The 25,073-nt window shown below is 34.8% G+C and overlaps 3 protein-coding genes, 1 non-coding gene and 1 pseudogene across 5 annotated transcripts; 2 read left to right on the top strand and 3 right to left on the bottom strand.

Annotated features, from left to right (window-relative positions):
• Positions 1-51: 51 nt before the first annotated feature.
• Positions 52-845, bottom strand: LOC105122710 (polygalacturonase inhibitor-like; annotated as a pseudogene).
• Positions 846-2,158: 1,313 nt separating this feature from the next.
• On the bottom strand, positions 2,159-3,418 carry LOC105122709 (polygalacturonase inhibitor-like). Its single transcript, XM_011021975.1, has one exon. The coding sequence runs from the start codon at positions 3,318-3,320 to the stop codon at positions 2,334-2,336; it is 987 nt and encodes a 328-aa protein (XP_011020277.1). The 5' UTR covers positions 3,321-3,418; the 3' UTR covers positions 2,159-2,333.
• A 4,398-nt stretch (positions 3,419-7,816) lies between these two features.
• Positions 7,817-10,870, top strand: LOC105122708 (multiple C2 and transmembrane domain-containing protein 1-like). The gene is made up of 2 exons (XM_011021973.1): positions 7,817-8,113; positions 8,214-10,870. Exon 2 carries the CDS (start codon positions 8,380-8,382, stop codon positions 10,768-10,770), a length of 2,391 nt encoding a protein of 796 aa, XP_011020275.1. The 5' UTR covers positions 7,817-8,113; positions 8,214-8,379; the 3' UTR covers positions 10,771-10,870.
• Positions 10,871-17,419: 6,549 nt separating this feature from the next.
• TRNAC-GCA (transfer RNA cysteine (anticodon GCA)) lies at positions 17,420-17,491 on the top strand. The gene has a single exon. It is a non-coding gene; the product is annotated as a tRNA-Cys (tRNA).
• A 758-nt stretch (positions 17,492-18,249) lies between these two features.
• On the bottom strand, positions 18,250-24,231 carry LOC105122707 (transcription factor TGA2-like). 2 transcript variants are annotated; one of them, XM_011021972.1, is made up of 12 exons: positions 24,072-24,231; positions 23,559-23,907; positions 23,290-23,390; positions 22,586-22,659; positions 22,310-22,444; positions 22,092-22,163; positions 21,928-21,987; positions 21,727-21,804; positions 21,573-21,636; positions 21,210-21,481; positions 20,214-20,453; positions 18,250-18,614 (listed from the first exon to the last, which is right to left on the bottom strand). In XM_011021972.1, the coding sequence occupies exons 2-12, from the start codon at positions 23,864-23,866 to the stop codon at positions 18,465-18,467; spliced, it is 1,554 nt and encodes a 517-aa protein (XP_011020274.1). In that variant the 5' UTR covers positions 23,867-23,907; positions 24,072-24,231; the 3' UTR covers positions 18,250-18,464. The 2 variants fall into 2 exon arrangements, with proteins under 2 accessions (XP_011020274.1, XP_011020273.1); XM_011021971.1 differs by lacking the exon at positions 24,072-24,231 and having other exon boundaries at positions 23,559-24,058.
• Positions 24,232-25,073: the final 842 nt, after the last annotated feature.

Below are 25,073 nucleotides of genomic sequence, written 5' to 3'. Positions count from 1 at the left end.
TGTGGAGTTCTGATTATGTTCAGCTACAAAATTAGTGGCAACTGCTATCGATGCTTCGCAAACTTGTAGTGAATTTTCAATCCCAGCGCTTGCATGTTTAGGAAAGCGTTAAATACACGTCATGAAAAAAAACATGGCATCAATATGGACACGCAGTTTTTGAGTCTATATACTCCAGGTTCCAGGATTTTGTTTAGTTTATCTGGAGCTTGCTTTGCAGGATGAAATCAGAAAGAACTAATCCTACCTGGAGTACTTCACGTAGAACCTGCTCTTATAAATCAGCTTGTTCCTGTCCAAGCCAAGAACATCAATTTCTGGCAGTAAAGCGAGTGAGCTTGGTATTGATCCTGGAAGGCTGTTGAAAGACAGGTCCAATACTCTCAGATTCTTGAGGCTGCTAAGGGAGTCAGGTACTGGGCCAGTGAGGTTGAGCTGGCCAAGTGTGAGTGAAATGAGGTGTATGAGCTTGGAAATGGAGGTTGGTATGGGGCCGGTAATATTTGTCAACTTGTGGAGCTCAAGGGTTCTGAGATAGGGCAAGTCCCGATTTCAGCAAGGATTTCACCAGAAAGGTTGCCAGAAAAAATGCCTAGGGAAATGACGCGGTTGATGGTGGGGTCACACTCCACCTGGTTCCAAGCTGTGCAGCATTCAGTGCCTGGCAGCCATGAGGCTAGGTGGCAAGGATCACCAAAATGTTTTTTAATTGAGAACTTTTTTATCACTGGAATTGCAAAGTTCTTCTGAAAGGGAGAGCGAAAGAAGATTGAAAATAAGTAGGGAAATGAAGAGGGATTTCATGTTTGGGATTGTGACATGTGATATGCTAGCGTTTCTATTTATAGGGAAGAGGGTTTTCATGTTTGGGATTGTGACATATGATATGCTAGCGTTTCTATTTATAGGGATAGAGGTGCCATGTGAGCCCTTATTCAGAGCTCAACTTGATGTCATCTTTTGACTTGGGTGATCAGGAAATAGATCGAGTATAGAGTGCAGCAGCCATCAAGCAGCCAGAGAATAATTTTTGCTTGGATTTTACCTATCTGTCCATGGATGGACTAGGGATTGAAGACACTGAAAAGGTGTTTTGGTATCTGACTTCCCTCGTTAATGTTTCGAAAGTGAGGAAACTTTTAGACAGAATAATACAGCTATAGAAAAATGCTATGGTAGTGTAGTGGGAATTTTTTTTTTTGAACAGATATGAATGGATATTGCTGTGTCGGTTTGCCTCTTTACATGGCTATATTCAGCAGACTTGGAATGGTCAACTGGTCAATTATGATGGCCTCGGTTTTTTTTTTTGTTTTATCTCACATGAGCTGCTGGATCTCAAATTCTAGATATTTGTTAAATGGAATAGTTGAACAGGCCAAAACTGCCCTGCTCCAATAAGGATGTGTTGAGGGGAGACAGTTGTTGCAGCATGCCATGCAACCAGATGTCGATACGAGTTCCGGTACTTCATTAGTTTGCCATTTTGGCTGTAGATTCCAGACAATATGAGAAGATTTTGAAGTTGATGATCTCAAAGAACGTTCCAGCTGTGGGTGATTATACAGGTTTGCAACTCCACTTAAACAATGATGTATGCTTGGCCGACTTTGGTTTTTTGACGTCTAAGTTCACCATAGAGGCTCCTTAGCTGCTATTTAGATGGTTATTGTAAAAACAGATCGTTTAACGAGTCAATAATGACGCCTTTCTTAATCTGATATGAGATGGATCTAAATTTCTGTGTCTTCGAAAGAGAATATAAACCTTCACTTCTGGAAGTCTTTTGATACCACCACCATAAACAACTTCACCAAAGTGATCCCTAGCAGGTACTGTCAATGAAAACGACATTTATCAAGATGTGATAAAGACTAAAATGGGCAAAATCTTGGTGCTTTGACACTTCTTATGGGACAAGTGATACTGTTGTCTTTTTTCCCAGTTATTAACACAAATGTAACTTACTAATACAGACATTATAAATCAAGATTTGTTTTCTTCTATGAGAGGCACTTCAGTGTCTGTCCTACTGCTTTTTGCAGCAGGTCCAAGTGGAGAACTGCTAAAAACTAGTCTATGGCTCTGAGCCTCGGACAGTTTTGTTATATTGTCAAATGTAGTCTGTAAAGTAAGATAGCCTAATGCAAGATTCAAATACCATCAAAGTTCTGTGAATTCAATGGACTTGAATAAGTACAAGGAGGAATAATTGAAAACAAAGATAATAATAGATATTTCTTATCTTTGACTAATCTTATTTTCTCAATACATGTGCTTTCAGAAATATTGCAAATCCTTATTACACTGGAAATGCTTCTTTATCCGCTGAACTATTTGCAGTTTCCAAGTGGGGCTCCGCACAAGCACCTGTTATGGAAATAACTGGAGTAATCAAAGCTCTGCAACTTACCACCTACCGGAATCTGGCCACACAGCCTATTGTAACTCACGTTCAGGGACTGCAAAGGTAGCTGAGTCATTTGTGGAGGAATGCTACCGAAAATCTTGTTGTGGTTAATGTCCAGATTTTCCATGGTACTTGGAAATATCACATTTGACAAATTGAATTCGAATAGATTCCTGGAGAGATACACATTATTAGTAGTTTTGTTTAGCCCAAATAACATGGAAGCATCACCAACAAGTTTGTTGCGTGATAAATCAATGACGCTGAAGTCCATGTTCCCTAATGATGCAGGGATTTCACCAGTAAGTTGGTTGTGAGACAAGTAAAGATCCGGTACGCTGCCTTTAAAGGTACCAAATGATTCTGGGATTGAACCTGTAAGCTTGTTCCTGTCCAAGTGAAGAGCACCAAGATTTGGCAGCAAAGCTAGTGAGCTTGGTATTGATCCAGAAAAGCCGTTAAAAGACAGGTCCAAGTATGTGAGATTCTTGAGCTGGCCGAGAAAGTCAGGTACTGTCCCTGTGAGATTTAGCCAGTCAAGTCTGAGAGACGTTAGGTGTACGAGCTTGGCAATGGCGGGCTGTACGGGGCCTGTAATATCAGTCAGCTTGCGAAACACAAGGTTCTGGAGATAGGGCAAGTCCCCAACTGCAGCCGGGATTTGGCCAGAAAGGTTGCCAGCAAAAACGGTGAGAGAAATGATGCGGTTGGTTGTGGAGTCGCACTCAACCTGGTACCAGTCTGTGCAGCAATCAGTATCTGACTTCCATGAGGCTAAGAGGTAAGGATCGCCAAAATCTTTTTTGATTTGGAGGAGAACCTGTTTATCTTGGGGATTGCAAAGTTCTTTTGAGAGGGAGTGTGAAAGAAGGGTAGTGGAAATGATTAGGGAAAGGAAAAGGGTATTCATGTTTGCTTCTGCTCTGGTAGATCTCTTCTTCCTTTCCTCACCTTGTTCTTTGAGAAATGGAGCGCAAATGCTCTATTTAAAGGGTTCTGGCATTGATATGTTCGTATGGTATGACGAAAGACTACAGGCACCTCAAAGCTGGATTTATCGAGGGAAAGTCCAAGCAAATCTTGGCCAAAATGTTTGACTAAACTATGCCATAAATGTGTCAGATTTCAATTCGTTTCTGCTCACGTGAGTAGTTTGTGTTCGTCCTCTTGACTACTTTTATTAAATTCTATCTGTCTTCAATTGTTGGCCAAGTGTTCAAGTTATAATTCTTACTGGCGGTGTATTATATATTTATTATGGATACCATCACATATTCTTCCCTCTTGTCCTGCCTTGTTATCTACTCGAGGGCTGGAAAATTCAGTCGAAAAAACTCTCTGGAAAATAAACTAAATACAATATAATTTCAACCATAAAACACTTTATACAGAACAAAGGCTTCCTCTTAATCATCTTTACACGACTACACGAAACCAAACTAGTTTGCACCAGTCAATGACGAGGGTCATGTTCGTTGCTTCGTTTCGGTGTGCGTTTGATTGGTCCTGTATGGAATCAAAATGTGATAAGGTTGCAATTGCCTTAGTGATTTGATTGGTTTGGACTACAAGGAACTCAAGTGTCCATTAAGAAAAGATTGAGAAAGGGGATAGCAACTAAAATATAATAAACTTTCTCGATGGAACCTACAAAAATATTATAATTTATTATTGTTTATATGATTTTTTACGGATAGTTTTATGCGAATTTTACTTTATGTATAGATCTCATTTTGAAATTTGGTAGGGATTAATTTGCTTTCCACCTTCGAAACCATCTGCTCTTTTCTGTTTATATTATAAATAAGATTTTACAGAATATATTTGGATGAGAATACGGTCCATATATAATCACAATGTTAAGATATCATTATCATATCTTTTTTTTTTTCTTAAGTGAAAGGTTAAATGGGTTGCCCTTCATTCTAAAAAATCTCATCTCGATCTTATAAAAAATTCGAGGATAGAGTTTTTATTTTTATTTTTTGGTCCAATCTATAAAAAAACTACGACGGGTTTGACTTTTCTCTTACAAGTATGATGAGAGTTTGTTAGGCCAAAGTTTTGTTTGACCCGCGTAATATTCACTTAAGATGAAGTCCAAGTGAACTTGTCTTGCTTCAAAGGTTGTAATTAAAGACTCTTTTGTGTTCAAGTTTAGTAGAATTAAGAAATCCTTTATTTTTTAACTCACAATTATTGGGTAAGCACGTGCCGTTTTTTTCTTCTCTCCCTCTCTTAATTTTCTATCTATTTATATTCTTCTTCTTCTTTTGTTTATTAAAGACTCGAAATTGAAATTGAAATTGGGTTGTGATGTTCTTTTTCATCGCTTCCTCTATTTGACGGATATAACTAAGAAAAATTAAGGTAATGATGTGTTTAGTTATTTTAATTTTGTTTTTAATTTAGTGCATGAAATTCTAGCATTGTTTTAAATACTAGAGGGATTCGAGCATTGATATTTTTGTATTATGTGGACATTATGATTCTTATAAGGGGCATATTTGTTCTTTAGTGTGTTTTTGAATTTTTAAAAATGATTTTTTAATTGAATATGTATTAAAATAATATATTTTTGATTTTTTTATTTTTAATAATGACAAATTAAAATTATTGAAAAACACCTTAAAAACACATTAAATTAATACTTCTACAAAAAAAAAAACCTGAGAAGCATTTAAAATTTTAAAAAATAAACCGTATTATTAAACACACCTGGCTCTTTATAGTCCTGTTTTTAATTTCGAGATGGTTTGGAAGGATATAGTTTAGGAGTTGAAATCTCAAAAAGAAGATACAGCGTAGAACTACACTTAAAAACACCTCCATCACAAACAATTTAATTTTTTTATTTTATTTCAAAAATGTTTTTGAAAATAATTAAATTTTTTATGTTTTCATATAATTTTAAAATACTGATATTAATAATAATTTTTTTAAATAATTTTTTTAATAAATTTCTAAAAAAAATACTTCAAAAAATAACTATTACAACACCCCACCCCCAAGTACTCTTTTATCCAATTGACTTAACCCCAATCTCAAGAAGAAGATATTTTTGTATTACGTGGACATTACGATTCTTACATGCATAATATTGTTTGGATACATGTATTAAAAAAAGAAGATTTGAAAGAGTCGACATTGACAAAACCCCACAACGTATTTAAAAAATGAAACCGTAAGTGTATGGAGTAATTGTGAATTTAAAAAGCATAAAGGTCATATATATATATATATATATATATATATATATATATATATATATGTATGTATGTATGTATGTATGTATGTAGGATGGATAGCTAGATCTTGCATGAATATTGTTGCCTCCCAATTTTCTTTAAATTGATCATGTTTTGTGTTAATTTAACACTTCAGTTTCTTCGAATCTCTTCATGGATTTCTCCTCTTGAGACCACCACGATTAGCGCTTGTCATCTAGTTTTTTTTTCGACGCCAGCCCCATATTTCCAGCTTCCAGTCAAATAGGTTAAATTCAGTTATTGTTTGACTTGAATGTATTTTATCGTTTTCCCACGTAACAATTTAGGCAATTTACTCTTGGGAACGCGGTTTCAACTAAATTGTTTTTTGAAAAAATAAAAATTAATTTTTTTAAAATAATTTTAGATGCGTACCATGTCAAAAATAATTTTAAAAAATAAAAAAATAATATTTTTATAAATTTTGCCATCTAAAATATTGCAAACTACAATTGTTATTACACTCCTAATTACCTAAAATTACAAAGCTATTATTGATCTCCATCGTATGCTCATTGCTATTTTATAGTGAATAATAATTTTTTTAATTTATAAAATCATTAATCATTTGGGATATACTAATTATTTCATCATTGTCCAGCTATGTTTTTGTAGTAAAACAAATGAGATATAAATTAATGAAAAAAATCATTAATAATAATTAAAAAAATTCAGAGATGTAGATTAAGATATGATAGGAAAATATAATGAAATTATGATAGTAAAATAGATAGTTGGCTCGTGTTTTATTGTATACCGACGTGATGATTTTTTTTTTTTAATGTGAAAAACAATGTTCATCAATCACTGAAATCTTGGAGTATCGGAGGATGGATTTAACCATTTCTTCCTCATAATTTCTAATATTTCGTTGAAAATAATTATACTGCTAATTAGGTTCATTGTGGGAAGAATGCCAGCTCGCGCAGGAGGTATTTGGAACATGTTCCGCCACGAGAACATCTTATAAATAATTCTTTGAAGTACGAGTTTGGCATCAATCATTGCATAATAATTATCAGACAAATGAATCGCATAAATTTCATCTTCCAGATGGCCGTAGTGATCAAGCAATGATCATGATGGTCGACTGAGAAGCATCTAAATAAAAATAAGACTACTCTACTTTACAGTCTGCTTTTCTCCTCGCAAAGGCACCAAGTGTGCCATTCTGCTAACAACGATTTGCATATCAACAGAAATATTCTTTAGCGTACGTAGCCATCATTAATTATTCAGAGAGTTCTCTAAAGCAAAAGATGCTCAATCTGTAAATGGGATATTTATTCTTGGTCCAAGAAACTTAGCAAAATAGAATCCATCAACGAGGGAGGAGCCTAGTCTGTCAATGCCTAAGCTACGTACCAAAACCAAGTACAAAGAGTTTGAAGCACAACAGCTCTGGTGCTTTGGCTACTGATGACCTTTTTGCCTATATTAAGGGAATCGGTTTATATGAAGGAAACAGAATTTCTATCCCTTCTATGAAGAAAGTCATACTGACAGCAAGAAATTAAACTAAGGAAGAATAAAGATAGAGAGAATACTGGATAAAGCGTCTTTATGTGCAACAAACAGATTTCTATGCTGCTTTTTTCCTTCTTTAAGCTCACCACGGTATTTTTAACTCATAAAAATTTCCAAAGTTAACAGTTTTTGCTTCCTTTTCCTCGCATTAGCTTTGCTTCAGAACCCAGAAAGAAGAGAGGAGCGAGCTGTCCTCACTAAGTGATGCAGCTCAAATAAAGTAACCAGAATTGCCATGCCTTGAGTGATAAGATTTTCTGGACTGGAGATTGAAGGGTAATGTGGGTAGTTTAATTTTTCAGTTGACAATTTTATAAAGCTACGATAGCTGAAAGAATCTAGGATAGTGAACATGCACTGAATCACTTTATTTTAAAAACTAAAAAGATTATCTTTGTCCTTTCAAGTGGGGAGGCAATCGCCTTTTCCTAATCTGAGACTCATTATGGACGATTCCAACCTTGCATTTATTCTTGTAAGCAAAACACAAGCCTTCCCCATTACACTTCATCTAGTGGAACTCGTAGCATTGCAGCAGTTCTTAGTAATTCTCTCTTACCTTTTCCTTCCAAAATTAAGATTCTTTTTTCCTGCCCAAAGCAAAAGCGGAGTTGGTACATGCTCTCAAGTTAAGCCTCAGCAGGAGGTTTATATAAACTTGGTTCTTGGTTTTAGCAGATAGCTTTTAAAACCTAAACTCCTACTGCACTTGAGACTCCTTGTAATCAGTGCTTCCTCATCACCCTCAAAGATTCCAAATGCCTAAAAAGTCATAACATTCGGAGAACAGATCATTTGCTAATCGCGGCTTTCTTGGGAGGGTAAGAGTTCCTGGCAGTGATATGAGTCAGAGAAAGGAGGTGAAGATGAGCAACTCTGGCTGCCAAAATTCTTATTGCATGTGAAGGTGAGAAATTAAATCTCTATGACATCTAGATGAACATTCCTTTCCATCCATACCGCATCCGTTCTTCTAATCAATATTGCTTTTGCTGTTTCCACTTCAGGCACTGAAACTACTCGAGCAACTAAAGATACTTAAACTTCCACAAGTCTTGCGGACTGAGTTAATTGGAGTCAATCCTGTGCATCAATACACAAGCAGCAAGCTTTGCTGCTGCAGGAAGTTCTTAGGAAAAAACACTGGAAAAGGGCTCCCTTGATTTTGCACCGATGAATCCATTAGCTGCTCCTGACCACAAAGATGACTTCAAATTGAAGGACACAAAGCCTCAGCTTGGGGAACGTTGGCCTCATGGAGGACCACGCGGTGGAGGTGGGTGGATTAGCAGTGAAAGAGCAACAAGCACGTATGATCTTGTGGAGCAGATGTTTTATCTGTATGTCCGAGTTGTGAAAGCCAAAGATCTTCCCACAAACCCAGTAACTGGAAGCTGCGACCCCTACATAGAAGTTAAGGTCGGGAATTATAAAGGAGAAACACGGCATTTTGAGAAGAAGACCAACCCTGAATGGAAACAGGTTTTTGCATTCTCAAAGGAGAAAATTCAGTCTTCGGTAGTTGAAGTACTACTAAGAGATAGAGAGAAAGTGAAAAGAGATGATCACGTAGGAAAGGTGGTCTTTGACGTGCATGAAGTGCCTACAAGGGTTCCACCAGACAGCCCCTTAGCCCCTCAATGGTATAGATTAGAGGCTCTCCATGGAGATAACAAGGTGAAAGGAGAGGTGATGCTTGCAGTTTGGATGGGTACACAGGCTGATGAAGCATTTCCGGAGGCCTGGCACTCAGATGCTGCTTCAGTTCATAGGGAGGGTGTTCTCAATATCCGATCAAAGGTTTATGTTTCACCGAAACTTTGGTATCTTAGGGTAAATGTGATTGAAGCTCAGGATGTAGAACCGCTTGACCGAAGTCAGTTACCACAAGTTTTTGTGAAAGCTCAAGTTGGAAACCAGATACTCAAAACTAAGCTATGCCCAACCCGAACAACAAACCCTATGTGGAATGAAGATCTGATATTTGTAGCAGCAGAGCCTTTTGAGGAGCAGTTGACACTTACTGTCGAAAATAAAGCAAGTCCTGCAAAAGATGAAGTTGTGGGGAGAGTAGATTTGCCACTCCAAATCTTTGAGAGGCGCCTGGATTACCGGCCAGTTCACTCCAAGTGGTTCAACCTTGAAAGATTTGGGTTCGGTGCTCTGGAGGGAGACAAGGGGCACGAACTCAAATTTTCAGTTAGGCTTCATCTCAGAGTTTGCCTTGAGGGTGCTTACCATGTACTAGACGAATCAACAATGTATATAAGCGACCAACGACCAACAGCGCGGCAGCTCTGGAGGCAGCCTGTAGGAATCCTGGAAGTCGGTATCCTAAGTGCGCAAGGGCTTCTTCCAATGAAAACGAAGGAAGGGAGAGGAACTACTGATGCCTATTGTGTAGCCAAGTATGGGCTGAAGTGGGTACGGACCAGAACGATCATCGAAAACTTCAATCCAAAGTGGAATGAGCAGTATACATGGGAGGTGTATGACCCTTCCACGGTGATTACCTTGGGAGTTTTTGACAATTGCCACTTGGGTGGGGGTGAAAAACCGTCGACTGGTGGTGGAGCTCGAATTGACTCGAGAATTGGAAAGGTAAGAATTCGACTATCTACCTTGGAAACAGATCGAATATACACGAACTCCTATCCACTTCTAGTCCTACAACCATCTGGACTGAAAAAGATGGGAGAACTCCAACTAGCAGTTCGATTCACCTGTCTATCACTAGCAAATATGATTTACCTATACGGGCACCCCTTGTTGCCGAAAATGCATTATTTGCATCCTTTTACTGTAAATCAGCTAGACAGTTTGAGGTATCAGGCCATGAATATTGTAGCAGTTAGGCTTGGCAGAGCTGAGCCACCACTAAGGAAAGAGATTGTGGAGTATATGCTGGATGTGGATTCTCACATGTGGAGCATGAGAAGAAGCAAAGCTAACTTCTTCCGTATTGTGTCGCTTTTTTCTGGTGTGATCTCAATAAGCAAGTGGCTTGGTGAAGTGTGTAAATGGAAGAACCCACTCACAACAGTCTTAGTTCATGTTTTATTTTTCATATTGGTCTGCTACCCGGAACTAATTCTGCCTACTATTTTTCTTTATATGTTCCTGATCGGAATAGGGAATTACCGTCTCCGCCCAAGGCACCCCCCTCACATGGATACCAAACTTTCATGGGCAGAAGCAGTTCAGCCAGATGAACTGGATGAAGAGTTTGACACTTTTCCCACATCAAAGCAACAAGATGTGGCGCGAATGAGGTATGACAGACTTAGGAGTGTTGCGGGAAGGATCCAGACCGTGATGGGAGACATGGCCACACAAGGGGAACGTTTTCAGGCTCTGCTCAGCTGGAGAGACCCAAGAGCAACCAGCCTATTCGTAATTTTCTGCCTTATTGCAGCTGTGGTGCTCTATATAACACCTTTTAAAATAATTACCTTGGTTACAGGCTTATTCTGGCTGCGACATCCTAGATTTCGCAGCAAGCAACCATCAGTTCCCAGCAATTTCTTCAGGAGGTTGCCATCTCGTGCTGATAGCATGCTCTGAACAAAAGGAAAAGACTCTGTATCTTGTTCTGCTTTCAGTTTTTTGTTGTGTTGGTTGGAAATGTTTCTTAATTAAAAAAAAATCTTTGGATTTCCTGGTGTCTCATTTTCCTTCTTCATGCTAGGATCTTAATCTCTGTGTTGCTTTGAAGAAAATTATGTAATAAAGCAGTTTTATTAAGAACCGGTTTAATGTTTTGATAACACAAACATAAAATTGATTAGATTTATTTAACAGCCTTCGCATTTGGTTTTTCATTTTCCTCACTCTTTTCGGCAAACACGTACCCTAATCATGCTCTGGATGTAGAATGTTTTGTCATAAACAGCATTGCCATAAAGAACAATCATAGGTTAATTCCTTGATTTAGTAAATAGAATAAACAATTTTAATAAAATATTTGACATTAATAGACAGAAAAGAACAAAACAATACCATGGGAAAACCAAAAAATATTCATGTGCAAAAAACTGGAATCTTTGCCATAACTATCAAATCATACAACCATTGATTATTAGTGTGAGAGAACTAAATCAGTTTTACCTAGAAGACAGGCTCGCGACGTTTAATGCCTGACTTCAGAGAGAATCTTGCACCCAAGTATGACTTCGAATCTGCGATTCCTTCAATGGCCTTCATCAAAGGAGCATCCACTGCTTTTTGATCTTCCTTCTTATCCGATGAGAACATAAATGAACAACAAAAATGGGATTGGGTTTATATTGATCATAACGAAGGTCACCCTCAAGCAGAAATGGAGATTACTGTGTAAACTAATCATACCAACTTACATACTTCAGCTATATCCATATCAGATAACCTCCTTTCCAACATACAACGCAATCAAGTTCAAAGTCGTGAAGACATTCTTGACACTATAAATTAGGGTCAAAACTTCTAGTTTATTCTGATTTTTACTTAAAAATAACTAATCTAATTTTTTTTAAAAAAAATTAAAATTAAAATCAATTCAAATCGATCAGTTTCGATTCCATTTGATTCGATTAATTAAAAAAAAATCAGAAAAAAAAAACCAATTTACTAAGTTATGCTGCCATGAAACCATCCAATAAGTGTTGTTTGGTGGTGAACATTTGATTATCTCTAAAATCTCAACGTTCCTTTACCTTCAAGCTAGCTCTCCTCCAGAAAATCAAAGGAAGTGCATGAAGACGGTTGGCAAGGATCAGAGCATTCCTTTCCTTTCAAGCTAACTCTCCTTCGAAAGTAAGAGGAAGTGCATGAAAACTATTTATATTACCAAAAAAAGGTTTTTCTAGATTCTGATAGAGAGATGAATAAGATGGAGTAGGTTAGGGTAAGGGGGTTAGAAAAAGAAAATAAAAGTAGATGGATCTAAAAGCTATTTATATTATCACACTATTTTTTTTTATTTGAATCGTTTCGGATTGGTTTATTCTGTTTCAACCTTTTAAAACTGAAATTAGACTAAACAAAATTATTTTTTTAATTTTTTTTTTACGGTTCGGTTTTTTCAGTTATATTTTTTTCGATTATCTCAGTTTAATCGATTTTTTAGTTTTTTTACTCACCCATATTATAAATGAGGTAACATCTCCTGACCTTTTTATTTCACATGATCTTATGAAGTACAATTTACCTCATAGGCATAATTAAGGGATACCCCCAAACCAGTAATCACTAGAAACAAAGAAAATCCAAATACACAATTGCAAATTTTGTCTCGACCAATAACATGTCTAATGTAATAAAAGTTTTTATGATAAAACTATCCTTAGAATAGGTCTATACAACATTAAAAAATTCATGTTACGTAAACACTAAAAGATGGCTATTTATGATAAAATGATAATGAACAATACCTGGAAGTTAACTATACTGCCAATTAAAAAAAGATAGTTAGATATAAATAGGTGTTTATTATGAAGTATCAAATGAAATACTAGAGTGATATAAGACGAGATTGATGGCTAAAAGATACACACAATTATATGGTATAGACTACTAGGGAACTTTTTTATCGATAGCTAAACTAAACATAATCTGAATACTATTATCACTACCAATAAATTTGGATTGGCCTTTACATCAATTTGATGTAAAGTATGCATTTTTTTTTAATAGAGATTTAAAGGAGGAAGTTTACATGAATGTCCTCTCTGGTTTTACTAGAAGAAGAGCAGAAAATATGGTATGCAGGCATACAAAATTACTTTATGGACTGAAATAATCTTCCTGAGTATGGTTTAGAAGATTCAGTCTAGCAATGTGGAAGCATTGATTTAGCTAAAAAGATTCAAACCATATATTATTTATAAAATGAAATTGAGGGAAACAATGGATTTGATTATCTATGTTGATGACATGATAATTACAGGTAATGACGAAGAAGTCTTAAAATTATAAAAGTAGCTAGCAAGTGAATTTGAAATAAATATCTTAGTGGGTTAAAGTATTTTTTGGGCATTAAAGTATACAAATTAAGACAAGGCATATTCATATCATAAAGGAAGTATACATTGAATTTATTAGCTGAAACATGTATGTTGGACTACAAACTTATGAATATAACAATCATAAAAAAGCATCTTATTGTAACCCAATTTTGGTCCATTGACTTTTAATTTAATTTTACAGGATTTAAAATGTAAAATTAAAATATCAGAGATTTATTTTGATAAAAAGTGTGATTTGTCAACTTACATGAAAACTAGAAACTACAATTTGCCTTTGTCATTATATCCTTATCCTTAAGATAATCTTTATTCTCAAGATAATTTTTATCCTCAAGATAATTCTTATCTTCTTCAAGATAATTCTTACCTTCTTAAAGATAATCCTTATCTTGAAGGTACTTGAAGGTAATCCTTACCTTCAAGATAATGATAGTTGTTTGCTTTCAAATTCGAGTCTAATTTAAACTTCAAAAAAAAAGAATGAGTTTGATTGAGACTTTACTTCTTACACGTGAAATGACTCTGACACTATAAATACAGACCTCAGTGTATGCAAAAAAAAGAGAAAGAGGATGGACAATTAGAGAGAAACCTTGAAAGAAAAGACCCCAAAAGAAGGCCATTAGCAGACACCCTAAAAGAGAGAAACATAAAAAAAAAAAAAGAGCGGCGAACCTTATACTAGCCGCCACCCCCTCAACCCCTCTATTGTTTAGCCCGATCTCCCTCAACTTTTCCTCTAGCTGCTGCACGCCTAGGTAAGTTTCCTTCTTTCCTTGTTAAAATAATTAACTAGTCACTATTGCATATATGCATGAACTTTTCACGCATGGCTAGGCTCAACATAAAAAGAGAAAAAAAGAGTTGGCCGGGTTTAGGCTTTAGGCCTAGCCGACCCACACTGTGTTTGTTAAAGGTGTGTTTGGCAGAACACACCCTTATGCCTTGGTCATAATTTTTATGCCCATTTTAGTTAGATATTTGGTCGAACGAGCCCTTTTTAGATATTAGAAAATTCAAAAATATTTGGGAATCTTCATTGATTTATTTATAGGTCTCTTACATTTTGTTTTATTTTTTTTCTTGTGTTTATATTTCTTGTAAATATGCTCAATTTGTGGACTATTACTGTTAAATGTAAATATATCATGCAATGTTTTTTTATACTTCCGTTTAAAAAGGGAAAATAATAATAAAGGATAAACAAGAAAAAAAGGACATAAAAAGTTTCTTCTTCAAATTCATTTTTGCAAAAATATTCACTAACACCAGAGTCAAGAGTATCGTATTTTTTATTTTGTGTGATATTTACCAACGTCAGAGGTTGAAATATTCGTAAGAATTGTTCACTGACGCTAGAGTTAGGAACATGAAAGGAAGAATAAAAAGAAACAAAAAAGAAAACAAATTCTTAGCAATTTTAGACAAAACCAGCAATGCAGCCTGCCTTAGGTAGGACGCTTAAAGGGTGATAGCGTCTTCCCTTTTGTGTAACCAGTTCTGTATCATAGAATTTTTGTTGAACAGTTAGGGTTTCTAGTGACCATAATACAAGGTGGCAACACTTTGAACAAGACATTTTCCCCTAAAAAAACAAAATACCAGATATCTGTTCTTTTTCCAATCGAGATAATTTTTAATCGATCGCGGCAATGTTCGAGTGTGACACATCTTTTAGAAAAACACCTTAATTAGGTTCTTACAAACAAAGAAAGATATTAAAAATTGGTGGGAAAACTCATTTACCTATCAGATACAGTCCTGATATCACATATGCAATCAGTCTAATTAGTCAATTCATGCACAACCCAAATGAAGTACATATAAAAGCAGCATTGCGAGTGTTTAAATGCTTAAAGTCTTTTATAGGACGAGAAGATCTCTTCTTAAAGAATCATCACTTTAACATCATTGGTTATACTAATGCAAACTAAACCGAGAATCTGATTGACATAAAATATACTCATGATACTTTAACTTTGTAGGGGAAACTTGGTAACTTTGAAAAGTAATAAGCAAAAGATTGTTGCTTTATCTACTGCTCAAGCAAAATTTAAATGAATGACTAAAGGATTATATGAAGTACTATAGATAGAGGGGTTGTTTAAGAAGCTAAGATATCCTATAGATATTAAAATTAAGATGTATTGTGACAACAAAGCTACAAATACCATAAACAATAACCTAATTCAATATGATCAAACTAAATACGTGGATGTAAATAGACATTTCATTAAGCAAAATCTCAACGAGAAAACTGTGATTAACCTAATTCAATATGTAAAGGTTAATTGCATGATATACTTACTAAAGCAATATCAAATAAAATATTTCATTTCTCTCAAAAAAAGTTAGACATATAAGATATCTTTGTACCAATTTGAGGGGAAGTGTTGATAGAAATCAATTTAGTGATTAAAAAGATACAAATCAAAAAAACTAGAAATCAATAATATGTTTAGGAAAGACTTTGTATATTTATTTTTTTAGTATTTATATCCTTAATAGAACTATTATTATACATGTATAAATGTATATTATATATAATAAAATACAAGACACAAAATTATACATATATCATTATCTTTATTAGTCTTGATAAGTTCATCTCTATGCAATATGTTATCCATGACATTGAGAGTGAGGTTTTTATCAACTCATTTAAATCAAAGTATATATTCATGCATAACATAAATTTCAAATAGCAAACATTTCCAATCAAAATAATTTATATCGTGAACATCTACTCAATACAATTTTCTTGGCAAACAAAATTTCATAAGAAAAAAAATAAAAATCAACAACTTAGATAATAGATATAAAATATAACAAAATCAAAATTAAAGGATAAAACAGTTAAGATTCAATAAAAATACAATCAACAAACAAGCAGTATTATGAACCAATATCATCTTACAATGAGTGGCTACTCAAATGGTCATTATTTTTAATCATATTTTCTTAGCAGATGTAACAACTTAAATCAAAAGGATTATCAAGTGAATAGAAAGATAAAAAAATTGATGTGGTTTAACAGCTGTAATGTCTAGATTATTTTATGAAGGGAAATAAAGCATAGGAGATGAAAAGTCTTAATGGCTAGTTTTTCTTTAAAAATAATTGATGATAAAGTTGTATTGTTTAATATAAAGATTTTTTTAGTTATTAATTGAAAAATAATGATAATTTTGTAAATAATCTAATATTTTTTATTATTTTTTCTTGGGGCTCCATAATGAGTAAAACTTATAAACTTCAATATATAAATTGTGATTTTTGAAAGAATAAAAGCAAAATGAAAAGAAAAGAAAACTGTGTGAAGTTTTTTTTTTTAAATTATCTCATAAATTAATTTCAAGGAATTATTTTTAAAGGGGCAAAAATATGGACTTTTCCATTGCATTTCTTAGTATTGGAATTAATGAGTTATTGCATAGCATTTTTGCAAATATCTTATTTCACCAAGCTATAAGCTGTAAAACATGTACTAATATTATTTTTTTCAAAAAAACAGGTTATACAAATAAAATAGCTCTTTTCCTTTTTTAAATGTGAAAAATCTTCGTTCTAATCATCGGATGTGTGTATGTTATATTAATATATAGATTTGTGTTATGATGCCAATCAAATTTAAAAAACCTTTGATCATAAAAAAATGATTAGATTAAATAAAAATAATTATTTAATATTATTATTAAACCTGATCAACTATATTAATCTTAAAATATTTTGAATCCACTCTTTATCTAGTTTGAAATTAAAATTAAATCGTGTAAATTTTTTTTTGACAATGCAATCAACTTAACGGATGTAAAACTAACCTAAAAATAAATTAATAAAATATGGTTTGGTTTTGAATAAAAACCAAGATTATATTGATGTGTTGTGTGATAAAAATAATGTTAAAAAAGTTGAATAAGGTTATGTACATATCTAAAGATTATGAAATAGAATTATATAATGTATTTAAAAAATAGTGGAGGAAGTTGTTGTTAACAATGTTATTGGTTAAAAACAAGAGTACTTGTTTTGCTTTAAAAGCAAACTATTTTTCTAAGTGATAATTGCTATAAAATATTGTATGCAATCCAAAAGCAGTTGTGTTTTAAAAGCACAGCAATATTAAACAAAAACCAAGTCACATCGAACAACAAATATGCACTTGGGAAATAATATAGTTAGTATATTAATGAACAGCGTAATTCCAATTCGGGTCCTTAGCTCAGTGGTAGAGCATTTGACTGCAGATCAAGAGGTCACCGGTTCGAACCCGGTAGGGCCCTCTAAATATTTCTTAATTTTTAAATTTAGATGAAGCCCACTAAGATGGCTAGATCCAGCACCCTGAACAGAGAACGATTTCAGATGCCGTCAAATTTCTCTTTTTCTTTTCAACATTTCATGAACTTCCATAGTTTCAATAAAAAAACGAGAGAGAGAGCGAAAGATCTCTTCTTCGGCCTGGACGAGAGAAGGTCACTGTTTCTTTCATGGTCCGTGAACACAAGCAGGACCCCATTTTCCATGGTATCCTATACGACTGCTTTCAAATGAAGCTTTTTGGAAGGTGTTTGACGTCACAGTTGGATTCTGTTTCTGAAAAAAATCGATATTTTTTTAGTTTTAAATTATTTTAATATATTAATATAAAAAAACAACATTATTTTTATCCATGTTAATACAAAAAAATATGTTAAAAGATAACCTCTATTATTCTTCCGAATACACTATCATATACAATGTAAACGTTGGCTTGTCAGTTTCAAATTCATGATCTCAGGCCACGGGATAAACGCAAGGATGCATCAACACCTAGGCCGGATGGACTTTCTTGTTTCAACTTTCAGCACTTTTCTTTCTCTCTGGAACCAAATACTTTTGTCTTTTCTAACACAAATATAAATAAAAAGGCCCTAATGTCCTTGATCATCTTCTAATTCAAACCCCTCTCTAGTTAGCACTAACTATCTTCTTTTCCATCTTCATCAATTCTCCTTCCTGACCATCTATGCATTCATGGTCAAAGATGGCTGCCAAATCATTACTTCAAATAATCTCTCAAAGAAGAAATATTGATCAACTGAGAAATTGAGAGTTCTACCACTTGAAATTTTTTTAATCCACTATTTGGTCTATCTATACATCTCTCTGTAGAAGACAAGGAAAAGAAATATTGAAGACATATTTGATAATTAAGGGGGAGTGATACTAAGAGATATAAAAGTGGTGCTAAGGATCTAGGGTTTCTATCATTCATTATTCTCGCCGGGGACGAGCCAACCAGAGGGAGCTGAGAGCTCGAAGACGATGGAAGTACTCGGCAATAGCAAGCAAACACCTTGCGGCTTGACGGGTTGTCAGTAATTGATGCAGCCGGTGAATTGTTTGGTGCCTCAAATTATCTGCCTGTATGTGAAAAAAACCTTAGTTAATTCATATCAAAAGAATAGTTTACATCAAAGAAATTCCAAATAGAAAAAATAAATCAAAATCCATGCATGTCGTCATTTAGAATATGGTGTGATTAGGCTTGACCATAAAAACAACATTAAAAATTAAGTTATCTTCTTAGGTTCTATACTATATAATTATATCGACTCCTGACTTTGTGGTAGTTGGGGTCTTGATTGTCATGCGAGTTACAAGAAGAAAATTTGAGAATGGAAAATGTAGCCTGTGTAACTTGTGTTAGTCTTGGTAAATATTCTTACTATCACACATGTCTAGAAGCTTGATAAATTAAAAAAAGAAAAAAAATGCAGTCACAAAAGAAAGTTTAACCTAGAAATTAATTACAAAGGCATCAATCTCAAACAATTAATCTTTGTACGCTAACTAGTGCCCTCCTCTGATCTGATTATAATGTATTTAGGCCAGAACAGGAAATTAATTAATTAAGTCAACTGATGGCAATTAAAGAAGTGGTCCAACTATTTATTGCTCTTACATATATTGTGAACGCCTGTGATGGTTATTATGAATTTCTACATCTTGACTGGCATATAACTTGAATTAGAATCCCAATTGAAACGTGATTGACAATTCTAAACAATCTTTTGTTTATATTCTTCCCTAAGGCGATATTTTTCAAAGAACTGGCCTAGCATTCAAACTTGGGGCCACCTAACCCTAAATCTCCAAAGAAAAGCTTAGAGACCTCGTTTGCTAAGTGAAAACGAGGGTGTAGGGTCTAGAATGGAGCTCATGCTGATGAGCAGCTCAAGTGGAATGGTAATTTCATTGAAGATTTAACGAGTCAACTCAAGGTACACCCACCGAGTGAGGTTATGATCAGCTGATCAGGCTGGGTTTTTTCAGCAGTCAAAAAGAGAGTTATGAAGAATGGACTTAGGTTGTCTTCAAGTCAAACAGTTACGACCATGACATCATACAAACATGGGCTTATCAGATCACTTATAACATGTCGATATTTATCTCCGTGGGACCACCAGTTCTTGCCACATGTGAGACCTTTGATGCTGGTAATGATCAATTTACCACCATATGATCATGTGTGGTAGCTCAAGCATAGGCTTGTGTGTGTGTGTGTGTGTGTGTGTGTTTGTAGCGTGGCTGGCCGGACAAGCAAACAAACCTTTAATATATAGGTTGATTTGTGCCTACCAATGTACTAAGAATCCTGTATTGTCTGTTGCTTTCATTCAAAAAATTGATGTACGTTCAGATATATAATCCACATAAAATCATGGCATAACATACTGCACGCATAGAAACCATGGATATATGTGTGTGTGTGCAACCACCACCCAACCTCACGAGGGTGAGACATGGAGCAGTTTCGTGGTTTGGGGTAGGTTTCCCAACCCAAACAGGACCGGATTCCTTTACCGGACCACACTATATAGGGGCCCGCCAGCAAATTTAACGTTACTCACCGAACAAAAGCTGCATTATATACTTGACACCAAAACACACACACACACACACACATATATACACATACCAGCTTAAAGAGAGCTAGAGATCATTATCATACGTACGTACCTGTCTAACAAACCCTTCAAGAGTGGAGAGCTTGTTCATTGCTACAGCCATTTGGCCCATGTAGTTGGCCATATTAGGAGGGTAGCTCAATGATTCAGAAGCTATGGTATCTGAAAGAGATTGATAGAGAGCTTCAAGCCCTTGAGAGAGAGCATCTTCATTTTCTTGAGTTGATTGTTGCAAACCACATATTCCCAAGATTTGTTGCTCCGTTAATGGTTCGATTTGACCTACTATTATCTGCATCGTTAGCATACAGTTAGCAATATAAACAAGAAAAAAAAAACAATCTAAACAAGAATGGGGTTAATTACTAATTCATGACATGTTACCATTTTGAGGACTTTGCTAATTAATTCAATAGAGACCAAAGGAAAAGATGAACATGAAAACAAGACCTATGATTGTATCTGCAAACGAAAAACGAATATAAAGACAGGGAGTGGATAGCCGTGTGATTGTTTCTCATTCTCTTTTGTGTGAATGAAACCACAAGTTGTAGTAACAAACATGGGCTTAGTTATTAGATTGACACCTAAATCTGCCCATTAGTAGAAACCTTCAAGATCTGTTTCGTCATTCATTGATACTCATAATTTCTTAGTGTTTTAGGCCATCCTCTTTGCCACTCCCACCGGCAAAAGTTGTGCACCATGCATTAATTATAACGTCCAATATTCCTCGTGCAAAATCTAATAATATCCTGACACATCATTTCACCGTTCTTATTTATGAGCGCGCGCGCACATGTGTGTGCGCGTAAAACAGATATTTCCAGAAAACCAAACTAATTTAAAAGTTTTAAATTAGATTAAATATTGCTAGTTCTCGACCTACCTTTTTTCTTGGCAATCTTTTTTGTTAATTTCTTGTCACATATGATGTTATATATATGCCTTTGCAATGTCTAAGTTCTTGAATAAGAACCAGAAAAAAGAAAGAAAGAAAGAAAATTAACCAAATACTTTTAGTTGAGAAGGGTAGGTTGTTCGGTACCTTGATGAGCTCAGATGGGCGGAAACCTCCCATCCACATGCAGCACCGCTCGGCCGGAGTCTTCCACATGCCGGAAACTAGATGGAAGACATCGGTCTTGGCAACCATGATTTTGAGATTCATCATCTCATCATAATGTGCCAAACAGTTGTCAACAAAGAGCCTGAGCTCATTTTCGGGTATATGCTCTTGTACTGCTGCTCGAAGCTCGCACATCAGGCGATGGTGCTCCTCAAGCCATCTTGCATACTCCATATCAAAAAACGCAGCATCTAGAAATCATAAGATGGAAAAGAGGTCATTACTTTGATGCCCTAAAAAATAAAAAGAGTAATGTGTGTGTGTGTGTGTGTGTGTAAATACCTGCGTTAATATTGGCAATACCAACAGGAAGGCCTTGTTCTCCACCTCCACATAGTAATATGCCCTAGCAGGAACAGTAGAAAAAACCTTGATACATGCTAAGATAACACTACAAATAAACAATAAATTAAAGCAGGTTAAGCATTTAACTCACTTGAGCTCGGGCTCTTTGTAGTTCTTGTTCCAATTGGGTAAGCTTAATCCTACTTGACTCTAGCTGCTGAACGTAAGCCTGTAATAATGAACCAAGAAAGGAAACAAGCCTTATGATTTTATGAGTTGAACGTAATGGTTTGGGAACAATGATATTTGGCAATCAAATCAAATAAAAAACAATAATTTTCAAAGTACTGACTTTTTTTCTTAGCCTGCTTTTCCTTGCTGCCTCTCTATTCTGAGCAAGTCTCCTCAATGTCTGCATAAAAATCGATCGTGACAAACATTCAAAGCTCTTACCTTACACGAAAGTTAAACAAATGTGAAAATATATGCCATAAAAAGTGAACCAAAAGAAGTCACCTTAGGATCTGGTGTCTTGGGTCCTTCCTGCTCCGAACTTGATGTTGTTGGACCTTTACGTTTCCCTTCGCGCTGCCATAAAGAACAAAAAAATCAAACTTTTTAAATACAAATTCGAATCACAGAATCTCAGTTATATATGTAGACTCTAATTTTTTTAATTATTTAAATATTATAAATGCTCTATTTTATAAGTACAAGTAGTAGTCCTAATCTACCTTGATGGCTTTAGCTGGATCACGGCCAGGTGCAGAAACGTTTCTTGTACTGGCCAATTCCATGGACGGTTCTGATGATTTCTTTGAACCACCAGTTGCTGAAGAAACTAATCCAGTAGCACTAGTAGTATTAGCCTACCAAATCCAAAACAAACCCATCACAAAAAAATTCGGTACTATAATATATAATTAATAAGGTTTAACTTAACCAGCAAGAAAGAAAGTATATATACCACTAAATTAATTAAGTTATTAACGGTTTTGATTTTGTTATACCTTTGATGGCTCTACGTGCATAGGCTGAGATGGGAAAATATTCAAAGTTGGAGGTCTCATTCCTGCACCACTCTCTGCACGCACACACAAATCAACATAAATTCTCTTGAGCATTACTTCTCTTTATAGCTATAAATTTGAGAGAGAGAGAGAGTAATTAAAGGACCCGAGAGAGAGGGAAGGGATACAAAGAAAGAGAGGTATGAACATGAATGTGAAGTATAGGGATCGTCATGCAATTGTAGCTCTACGGTATCAAAACAGAAAAAGAAGGAATCGAAGAGAGAGAAAGGTTGAAATAACCCATACCCTACCCGTATCCTTTCCATTACATGGAGAAATGAGTGAGGAACTGATCATGATATTTGCGTAGGGTTGTTATATGTCATGGTCTAATGCTTGAAACAACAAGCAACAAAAATAAATTCAAAAAGGGTTGGGAAAATAACGAGAGAAAACATTTTTTTTCTTGAAATTTGAAAAAAAAAATATCTTTCTTGCAGCTGCAAAGCACAGGATCTGGTCAAAGAAAGTACTATTGGCAGAGAGGCAGATTTGCAATCTGCTGCTGAACATGTTTTCCCTGTGACCCTCAAACAGCCCTTTCCAAAGAGAATCTTCCCAGCAGAAACAGAAAAGTGGAAAGGAGAAAGAATACTGTAAAAAAATGAGAGAGAGGGGGGGGGATGCGGGGGAAGGCTCACGTCTTTGGTCTTGATTAACAGTGGAGGGGTCTTGTCCATCTAGATAGAGAAAAAGGGCTTGATCCAATTCTCCCAAGTCATAAGCTCCAGCGTCTTTGCTCCTGACACCAAAAGCACACATGTAAAAACAAGAGAAACCACAGAGAAACAAATGATTAATTTGCAGGGTCAAACCTTCTTAATTATTAATAATTAGGCTTCTAAAAATGATAATAAAAATAGACTCTAAAATGGGTTCTTGATACTTTCTTTAGTACTGTAAAAATTACATGAAGTTCCCAGGGATTGAGGATGATGATGATGACTGCATGATTCCATAAGGAATTTGATGATGATGTTGCTCTTGTAAATGACGAGGATCATGTTGTTGCTGCTGCTGCTGCTGATGGTTTTGCTGTTGTTGATGATGGTTTTGTAGTTGCTGCTGCTGTTCAAATAGATGAGTTGAGTGATTGATGACTTTATTGTTAGTAGCAGTAGTAGCCATGAAAGAACCCTCAAAAAGCTTGCTTTCTAATTGTTGTTGTTCTTCCACTATTCCTCCTCCAAGAGCTCTTGAAAACCCCATAAATGGCATAAACTACCTTCTTTTTCCTCCTTTAAAGCTCAACACCATATCTTTTTAGTTCTCACACATACAAACAAACAAACCAAAAAAGAGAGTTTTGGTAAAGATGAAACTGAAAAGAAAGAAAAAAGAGGAAAAGGATCGAGTTATACTAATAAGATTGAATGAATGAGGGGAGAAAATATGGAGTTGATTGCAGGGAAACAAGACAAACCTTATTTTCAGCTTTCTTTATCTACAAAACAAAAAGACTGACTTCGTATGAAAAGAAAAAAAAATCTTATAAAATGGTCTTAAAATACCCTGTTCATTTTTTTGTCTCTCTTCAGACAGAGAGAGAGAATTAAAAACCAGAGAAGACCTGAAGAAAAACCACTTTGGCTTGTTTGGAGAGAACAAGGAAACCGCTTAAGGCATTTCATAGTCCAAGTTTCTTCGTATTCTTAGGACTTGTAATGACAAGAAAGCCCTAAGGAGTTCCTATTGACATTTTCATGCAACCTTACACGTATAGATAGGTGAGGCGGCAGCGTTTCTTCATGTCCCTAACCCTTTGGCCGTTTTCTTTCTTTTAATCTCTACCTGTCCACTAGATTATTTTCTTCTTCTTTTTCATTTTATTTTTTTTGTCCTCCAAATTATAGGGTATATAGAGGAAGTGGTGCCATCCCATTTTAATTTTGTAGGAATTGTCAAAAGAACCTAAAAGTAATGGGATCGATACACCCAATAAATTAAATTCACCTCAAGTCAAAAATAAATTTTGACGATAAAAAAAATTCAATGCAAAACTTGATTTTCTAAGTTCAATTTGATTAGGATATGAATTATTATTCTATGTAAAGTTGGGTTAAAATTTTAGAAATAGCGTTAATTTTTGCAAGATTTTGAGACATTGGAAAAATCTGGAAATGGAATGGGACTAGATTCTGGATTTAATTTTAATTATATTTAACTTGTAGTGCTAATAAAAAAACACAATTAAACTTGGCTTGATTTATGATTGAATTAAAGCTCAAGTTATAAGTTGAAAATGCTAATCCAGTTCAAACTAAAATAATATTATTTTAATATTTAAAAATATAAAATAATATTATTTTAAATTTTTTAATTTAAGTTTTGACCAGGTTATAAATTGACTAGTTTAAAATTTATTTCCATTTAAAATTTGATTTAATTAAATTTTAAATTTATTGAATACTCAATTTACTTATTA

The sequence above is a fragment of the Populus euphratica genome, unplaced genomic scaffold, assembly GCF_000495115.2.
Source record: "Populus euphratica unplaced genomic scaffold, PopEup_1.0 scaffold20.1, whole genome shotgun sequence".
NCBI lineage: Eukaryota > Viridiplantae > Streptophyta > Magnoliopsida > Malpighiales > Salicaceae > Populus > Populus euphratica.
The sequence above is the reverse complement of the archived record's forward strand: the minus strand, read 5'-3'. Positions and strand labels throughout refer to the sequence as shown.